The sequence below is a fragment of the Coturnix japonica genome, chromosome 19, assembly GCF_054131305.1.
Source record: "Coturnix japonica strain WE chromosome 19, WE-NBRP24, whole genome shotgun sequence".
NCBI lineage: Eukaryota > Metazoa > Chordata > Aves > Galliformes > Phasianidae > Coturnix > Coturnix japonica.
In genome coordinates, this window is record NC_140681.1 from 3,394,248 (window position 1) to 3,403,615 (window position 9,368).

The following is a 9,368-nucleotide window of genomic DNA, read 5'->3' on the forward strand; positions in this document are numbered from 1 at the left end:
CCTTTTCTCCCAGTTGTCTGGAGATGGCATCCAGCACAAGCTGTTCCATCACCTTCACAGAATCACACAGAATCACAGAATTGTAGGGGTTGGAAGGGACCTCTAGAGATCGAGTCCAACCCCCCTGCCAAAGCAGGCTTCCCTGGGACAGAGGCGAGGCTGACAGGCCTATAATTACCCGGATCTTCCTTCTTGCCCTTTTAGAAGACAGGACTGACACTGGTTGTCCTCCAGTCTTCAGGCACCTCCCCAGTTCTCCAAGACCTCTGATAGATTACAGAGAGCAGCTCAGCAACAACCTCCACCAGCTCTCTCTGCACCCGCGGATGCACCCCATCAGGTCCCATGGATTTATGGACCTTAATGTTTCCTAGGCACTCACAGACCCCCTCTTCCCTGACTAAAGGGAAATCTCCAATTCCCCGGACTCTCTCATCAACCTCCAGGGTCTGGGATTCCTGAGGGAGAGCCCTTTCACTAAAGACAGAAGCAAATGATCCTGAAGGGTTAGGAAAGTGCCAGCAGTGCCAGCAGTTAGAACCCTGTTGGGCCACCCTGTTGATCCTGAGGGTCGGTGAGGCAGTGTGGCCCCGTGTGTGGACGTGGGATGTAATCAGAGTGAGTGGATGCAAATGGAGTCGGAGGTGTTACAAGGAGAGGCTCTGGATTGGAACAGGGAGAGCAGAGCTGGTGTGTCCCAGCAGGCAGGCGTAGTCAGGTGCCCTTTGGAGCTTGCTGTTGTTGGTGCTGATCTCAGGAGCCCCATCAGATCAGCGTGGTGCTGCGTGCTGTGTATGGCAGCGCCAAGAGATTCCCTTGTGGAAGAAGGGGGAGGATGAAGGAGGCCGAGGGCCCTTTGCTCAGGGCCAGCTCGTCTGTGCCCTCTTGCTGACCGGAGAGAAGGGCTGCCCGCTGGGCACAGGCAGTGCCTTCTGGCTCCCGTGCCGTGCCCTGTCCTCCAGCCCCCTCCTTATGCCATGTGGAACGCCAGTGCCAGCAGTGCCAGCAGTGCGGCCGCCATGTTAGAACCCTGGCCACAGCCGTTACCTTGGTCACCGTTGCCCAACGCAACGCACTCGCCTCTTAGATCTACGGCCGATAACAGCCATGTACAGGCCTAAGAGAGCGAGGCTGGAGGACACCCACGATTTAGCTGGGAAGATGGTTCCGGGGACCGCGGGGTCGAAGAGGAGGAGGAGGGGGCCCATTGCCAGCACCATCGGGCAGCAGACAGGCAAGGGAGCCCATTGCCATCGCGCCTGGACCAGACGCGTGACCACCTCCGTGGAGCCCATGGAGGTGGATCCACCTCCAGATGAACCCATGGAGGTGGATCCACCTGAGGATGAACCCATGGAGGTGGATCCACCTCCAGATGAGCCCATGGAGGTGGATCCACCGGAGGACGAGCCCATGGAGGTGGATCCGCCCGATGCACAGCTGGCCTGGCACCACACCACCGTGCCAGGCCCTGCAGCAGTACCACCTCAGCTGCAGCATCGCTGGTCCAGGCGCCGGGCTCCGTACCGTCTGCGCGGCCCCCGCCCCCGGCATTAGCCGGGTGGCTTCATTTAACATCAGCTCCTCCTTTGAGACCTTGCGGGCCCCCGGTTCCATCTGAACCCTTTTTTTATTGTTGTTTTTATTGTTGTTGTTTTTATTGTTGTTGTTTTTATTGTTAGACTTAGTTAGTTAGTTTAGGTGTTAGGAGTAGGTTATTGTTCATGTTTTTTAATTAGGAGTAGGTTATTGTTCACGTTTTATTGTTAGGTGTAGGTTTTTGTTCCCGTTTTAGAGTTAGGCGTAGGTTAGTGTTCGTACTTAGAGTTAGGTGGGTTCCTACCAGCAGCTGGCAGCAAACAGCGCTCACTCGGTAAGCACACATCTGCTTTCTCACCCAATACCATGAGTGCTGCTCCATGAGTGAGGAGGTCTGTGACATCTCCAAGGGATGGGATTTGCATCTTGTGACTTTTCTGTTGCAGATTGTCGAGGAGCAGAGCGTGAGTGGCTGTGAAATGCAATTGGGAAATGCTTCATGGAAACAGTCTGGAGCTGTGTCTGGAGCTTCCTGCGTGGCCATTGTAAGGTAGGTGTGCCTTACTGTAAGCGTGCTCTGAAGCAGTGTCGGTTAAGCACAGCTCACTCCTCTGTCTTCAACAGATCAGCTTTCTGCACTCTTTATTTCTGTGGCTGGCGTTGTAGAGCGCAGCAGCAGCAAGGCCGTGAACACGTCCACAACCAGGTACGTGAACGTGGGTGACTTTAATGGCTAGAATAACATTGTTGTTAGAATTAATAAGGCAGTGGTCACTCGTGTGTGCTGGAGCTCAGGGATAGGTTTATTCTTGCCTGCTGAGCTTTTCCCTTATTTGACACCCACCCATCCTCTCTTGCTTCTCTTCCCTTTCAGTTGTTAGAAAGCTCCCTGACTGTTTCCCAATTGATTCTTGCACGACTCGGAGGGTTTTGAGTCTAAGACCTGGGAGACGGTGAAGCAACCCAAGGCAAGTGCTGCTCAGCTGAGCAAGAAAGCCAAGAAGGAAAGCAAAAAGAAACGATAAGGGCTTGAGCAGGAAGGCACAAAGGACAGCAGAATCGCCTGGATTGCGTCCTCAGAGGTGCACCAAAGGACACACACTGCGTGCTCCGGTTTTCAGGCCTGGCCGTGCTTTCCCTTTCCTGGACTGCGGAGAGGAACTGAGCAAGTTTTAGTCATTACCAGTATCCCGCCTATTTGATTTCATATTGAAATATATTTTGGATGCATTTAGCATCTCTTTGTTGCAAATAAAAGCGAAACAAACATTTGAATAGTGGTGCTGCCTCTTTCAGTAGCTGCTCAATACAGTGCCTGGCTCGGGCTAGTGATCGCAGGGCCATGATGTGGTTGGCTTCACATCCCTACCTGAATCCCTAGGTGCAAGACTCTACAATTCTCCAATACTATGCAGTAAAATGATGCCTTATATACCCCTCACTGCAAAAGATCAGATACTCAGACATCCTTGCCATGTTTTCACAGCAAAGGACTGACATCTTTCAGATCCTGGTCCCCAGTGACTGAATGCTGAGCACCAGATTGTAGTCCCCACAAGGTCATTGAAGCACAGCTTGTATTTTGGGTTTTAGTCCTTGGAAATGTGAGCCTACCTCTGAAGAAGAGAAGTCTACAGGGTGACCTTTTTGCAGCCTTTCTGTACCTAAAGGGAGCCCATAAACAGGAGGGCATTCAACTCTGAAAGGATAGATAATAGCAGGACGGGGGGGAATGGTTTTAAGTTGAAGGAGGGAAGATTTAGGCTGGATATCAGGGGGGAAGTTCTTTACTATGAGAGTGGTAAGGTGCTTGAACAGCTGTGGATGCCCCATCCTGGAGGTGTTCAAGGCCAGGTTGGATGGGGCCCTGGACAGCATGGTCAGGTGTTAAACATGAAGGTTAGTGGTCCTGCATGCAGTGGTGGAGGTGGAGATTCATGATCCTTGAGGTCCCTTCCAACCCGGGACATTCTGTGATTCTATGATGATATACTTTGGGGAAGAGGAGGAACAAGTTCAAGTAAATGAACAGACAATTCCTAGTGGCTATGGAGGCAAGACAGAAGAAGAACCACTAACTACTAATGTTTAAACTCCACACGACATTTTTCAGAGTTCTCTGGCACAGCTCATTACAGTGTTAACAAATACGTGCAATGTGTATGAGACAATTCATCACAGCAGCGTGATGGTTATTACCCAAATTCTGCTTTCTCTCTTATTAACTTGTTACCCTCTATTTGTAATAAATAGAAAATCGTTCACTTCAATGTGTCTTCTCCAATATTACTCACCGACTCATCTTTTATTTCTCACTCCCTTTTTTCCTCCCAGATTGTTAGATCTGATAATTGATCTGATAAAATACCATCCATTTCATTAATCCAGCAGGCATGGGAAAGTGAAGCAGTGAATTCGAAAGGAGACGATGGATTTCTCTAATCCAGTAGATGTGTGATAACGAATTTGTGAACCTGATCACAAATCAGGGTGAGTCTGAGAAGAATACTGATGATATAAGAGAGCCCGTGCTACTTTGCTAGTTCTAAACTGAGTGTTCAAGGCCATGAGCTCTACCTCCCTGGAGATGTCTTTGTAACCTCCCTAGAATGTCTGGGGAGTGCTGCATGGGATGCGGGTCAAGGAATGCAGCACAAGTGATGATTTGCTTTCCAAAATCTTACAATCAATATGCAGAGAGTTCATCCTGACAACCTGTGAGACTCTTATGACACAGGGTAAGAGACAGAAGCCAGCTTAAAAATGCTGGAAGAGTAAGCAACTCTAGTCCAAATGGTGTATGCCTCTCTAAAACAATATTTGTACCAATAGAACAGTAGACTAATCCCCAAAAGATGACTTTATATACATATATAGGTATATTTATTTTGCAGTAGTTTGCAAGGAACTTTCCTCTTTATTTGGACATGTGTATGAGATTGTCTTGCAGAGTAGATGACACAGTGATTGAGGCATGAGCAGGATGGGATAATGGAACAACACGTTCATATGGTGGATGTTAAGGGGGAAGAATACAGCATTCTTCTTTATTATACTGCCAAGTAGAACGTATAACCCACTGCGTGGTTTAACAGCACTATTAAACCAATATGACATTGAAGGGAATCTGAATATGCTGCAGAATACCCGAGCACAGCGCCTGCAGAGCTTCTGATTGATGGAACCCCGGAATGACTTGGGTTGGAAGTGGCTTCCTAGATCGTCTGGTTCCAAATTCACTGCTTCAGGATTCATCAACAGAATAAAAAGGGAAAACAAAAAGCGCCTTCACCCCCTCCAACGCTTCTGTCTGCCGAGTCTCAACCACCTCTTGAAGATGCTGATCTTCCCTGCGCTGTTCAGACATAGCTCCAAACTCAAAATCTCCAGGGAATCGTGGCTTTCTTCTTGAGGCAATTTCAGTATGGATATTTCCAGGATGCTTGGCACCTTTGCTTGGCTGCCTGTCTCAAGTTTAGGCAACTTGACAGGTAACTTCATTGCACATTCTGTGTTCTTTGAATCTCCCTTTAGGTCTTGCTGAGCCAAAGCCACTTTCAGCCTTCTACACTGACCAGACTGATAAGTACTGCTTGGAGGAGGGTCAGCTGGTTTGTGAGGCTGCAGTGGACTGGCTTTTTCCTCCACAACCAAGTCCACAGTAGTGGCTGAGAACAGGCAAGATTTGTCCATATCCATCAGTCTGTGGGCAGATTTCTTCAAAGTAGACATCTCCTGACCAAGATTTTCCTGGAAGGGTGCCATGCCGCTGACACGTACCTGTCAATACTGGGCTTTGCCTACCTCTTCTCGCCTCTTTGCTTGCTTGTGGTCCAGCTTCAGCCTGGTCAGGTACTGCCTGTACTCGCTGAAGTCTTTCAGAGTGCAGACAACCTACAGAAGAGACAATGAGAGATGGCACCCAAAAACTGCTGAGGTAGCTGCCCACCAATGTGCAGGCCCCCAGCAGCAGGGGAGCTGCTCCTCTTCACCCTCCCCTCCCCAGCTGAGGGGCTGCTGCCTCCTCCCTGCCTCCTTCCCAAGGATGAGAAGACTCCACAATGCGGTGCCAGCCCCCTGCCCGGCTGCAAGAGGTGTAGAAGACATACCTGGCACGCTGCTATTCAAAGCGTGAGAGGTATTTACTGTCAATGGGATATCAAAATGCTTGTTTTCTCCAAATAGAAATGACTGTTCCCAATTGGAAATGTCACAGGTAAATCTCACCATCCTGTTGTCAGCAGGTGTCATCCATCTGACGTCCTCCTGCCGTTACTGGAGTAGCTGAAACGTTACTGCTACCTCCTATAGGAAAGAAGGCTGGACAAGCTGACATGAAAATAAACACATATACTTCCACCAGATAAATGAAGACAATGCTTCTTGAAATTTGGCAGTTCCATGCTCTGATACACCAGCAGGCTTCAGAGGCTCAGGGGGCTCCTGGAGCTGTCCTCTGGCAATCAGATTCCCCAGCACCTGTGATGTGCTGGCAGGCGAAGACGGAACAACAGAGCAAACAGTTTGGCTGTCAGGAATCTCCTAGAAGTGAAAACTGTGATGCATAGACATGCCTCCTATGCAGTAGGGCTGTGGGAGAGTGGAAACAAGTTTCCTTTATTTCAGATATATCAATGTGTGGAAAAACCCTGAACTCGAGGTTATCTAAAAGCGAAAATGAGCCCTTATATTCTGGGAGCTGTCTGAGGTTTATTTTGTGAGCATCTGCAGAAATGGTCAGAGGCTCAGAAGTTATTTTATCCCCGACCTCTTCCCTCCCCTTTGCTATGCAAATCCACAGCATGATGGTTAAACATGTCCAAAGGGTGTTTTTCCTGAGCACCTTCTTCAAAATGTTTGCAGCCCATGCACCTGTAATAAACAACAGCTCCCTGCATTGCCAAAAACATTTGTGTATGATGTTGGAGGAGACCTGTGTGGCTGTAGTCCTTTGCATGTCCAGCAGGACCCCCCACCACAAGTCTGAGTGCTAGCACTGACCTGTGCTAGTGCTGCCACAAACCCATGGCTTCTGCCTTCAGAAAGCATGATATTCAGATTTCACATTCTAAACACATAAAAGTTGTCATTAACTTGGAGCTGGCCACCAGGTAGGGCCGTGAAGACATGTTTGAAACAGCTGGGATAGCTGCTGGGAGCAGCTGTACCATTACCAGCAGGGTTTGGGCACACAAATGGGTGTCCCAGTTGCACTCAGTGGACCATTCTGGCATCTGAAATGTACTTGGTCCCTCTAAAATCAGCATGTGGGATCTTGGGGCAGGAGGTGGTGTACGTAGCACTGAAGTACATGGTTTAGTGGGCATGGTGGCGACGGGTTGATGGTCGGATGAGGTGATCTTGGTGGTCTTCTCCAATCTTAGTGATTCCATGAGTCAGGTGCCACCAAAAGAAGACATTGATATCTCACCCAGCATGGATCCCAGAGAGGGCAGTGATGTCCTGTGGTGTGGTATCCCTGATGAACTGTTGTGTTTCCAGAATCTTAAGTGATGCCTGGTCCTTGCTGAGCAGGACTGGGGCCAAGCATGGCTCCTCTCATTTCCCACAGTCAGCCCTAATTGCTGGGTCTCTCCATGACCTCTGTTAGCTCACTCAGCTGAACCATTTACCCTGCAGTCTTCTTGTTGCAGATCAAAACACCACTCAGCAGCAAGGAACTGTTGTGGCATTTGCTTTTCTGCATATTAAAAAACACTTTATCAGAATATTAACACTCAGACCTTTGGGGTTGCCCTCCACAAGCTGTGGCAGGGAGCGGAGACCCCTCAGACCCCGAGCAAGAGCAATGCTGCACTTTATTAATAAAAATAAGAAGCACAGCATAATTCGCCCGCCCACCCTGCCAGAGACTGAACGACACAACACTTCAGTCAGCACAAAAGACAGACGTGATATTTTCTAAATTGATAGAATATCTATTGAAAACCTATTTAGGCACTTTAATGGGATAACGGGAGCATGGTGCCAATCTGTGGAGGAGGAGAGCTCATCAGAAATTTTAATACTTTCAATATGCACAAGAAAATATAATTTGCAGAGATTTTTTTTTTTTCCTGGTTTCATCCATCTGCCTGACTGAGTTCTTCCTTTTTGTCTCTTATTTATGGCTCTAATTTTGGTGCCACGGTTAGTGTACACGATCTGCTGTATATTTCTGTTATTTGCTTTGAAATTGCCCTCTTTGGCTCATATGTGAAGTCGTTTATTTGCCCACAAAATAAGCAGGCCCTGGCAACCACAAGTGCCTGAGAGTTCCTTTCTGTGATGGTGTATATGCAACCTTTATTATTGTACTTGAATGTTTATTCATGGAGTCATAAATGGCCGAAAAAGCGTTATTGAGCTAAATATTTCTAGAGGGTCTCTCAGCCCAGACTCCTTCTCTGAAAATGCAGCACAGCAAAGCATGGCTCAAAGTCGGTATTTCCAAAGGTAATTGTATTTTTTTTAATTAGCAATTTTAATACAAATACAAAAGGAAAGGGCACAGCTGCTCAGGGGCTGCCATAACAGGCTAAAAATAATTTTGCACAGTATATACTTTAATTTTACGAGCCTTCATGTTATGGTCACTGGAGACTTCATTGCATCTTCAGCAATGAGCATCCCGATGTGAAACTGCAAGGCTCTGGCCGAACCTTTGTCCGTGCATAGAGGGGAGAGGCTCTGCTCTTCAGCTAAGTTTGTCTCTGGATACTTTGGCTGTCAAAAGGGAATGAAGAATGAGAAGTTGCCTATAAACTCATTGACCTCCAAGTGCTCAGCCCATAGGATTTAAGCACTTTCCAAGCTGAGCCTTTCAAAGAAATATCAGTTTATCTACAAGCTCGTTTCTCCCTCGGAAGGCAGGAGTGCGATGATGGAAGACAGGGGCCTCTGGGGTACTGACACTTAATTGTCCTCCCACTGCAGAGCTGATCCATTCACAGACACTCCCTGCAGGCTCCTTTCAGGATCTTAATCTCTTGTTTCATTCCTTGGAGCATGCAATTTCACACACATCCCTCCCAGTACAGTAAGCTGGGGAAAGGCATTTATCTCCAGGTCCATCAGATCGTTTTATACTGGTAATGAATGTCTATTAGCACCAGTGGTTCAACAACAAGGCAGTGGAAACTGTTTACATCTCCTCTGTCTCTGTAATATACACTGTCAAGGGATGCTCTACAGGGATGCAAAGGAAAGAAGCAAGATTTTTGGTACCTTTCTCCCTGGAACAAAGTTGGCTCCAACTAGAATCCTATCCTAAAGGGTCTGCTTACATCATCTGCTGTCAGTTCCTGTGTGCAAGAGTAAACAGCATAATCCAATAAGAGAATTTCAGTGCATGCAGCACTGGCAGCAGTGGGACTCCTTGGGCAGGAGACTCAGCAGAGAGCAGGATGGGCATAAAGATGTACAGCAGCCTGGGGAAGGATGCTGGGTGCTACCAGGTGTTACCTGGGATATGGTGAAGGACAGGTTGTGCTGAACTGTTCCCCAGTGGGGCTCATACCCTGCTGAGATCAATGCTACTCTCAGCATTTTGACCACTACCAAAAATGCCACATCATTACTAATGGTTCAGGGCAGGCAGTGGTTGCTGGTATGAGCCCAAGTAGCCTGTGCAAAGGTGGGCATGGCCAAGAGGAGCATAAATAGGTTAGAAAGGGGACAGAATAATGAAGTGTCTGCCGTCCCAGAGCTGATTTAGAATGATACATAATTTTCCCGGCCCTGGTTTAATTTGGGCTTGATCTCGACTGAGGCAATTCGTTGTGAAAGAGATATTGCATACTTTAAGTGGGAAATATTCTTACATTGAT

General features: G+C 47.9%; 1 protein-coding gene across 1 annotated transcript; it reads left to right on the forward strand.

Annotated features, from left to right (window-relative positions):
* Positions 1-1,141: 1,141 nt before the first annotated feature.
* Positions 1,142-2,814, forward strand: LOC146757803 (uncharacterized). The gene is made up of 3 exons (XM_085519512.1): positions 1,142-1,873; positions 1,986-2,089; positions 2,164-2,814. Exon 1 carries the CDS (start codon positions 1,162-1,164, stop codon positions 1,555-1,557), a length of 396 nt encoding a protein of 131 aa, XP_085375638.1. The 5' UTR covers positions 1,142-1,161; the 3' UTR covers positions 1,558-1,873; positions 1,986-2,089; positions 2,164-2,814.
* The last annotated feature ends 6,554 nt before the right edge of the window (positions 2,815-9,368 follow it).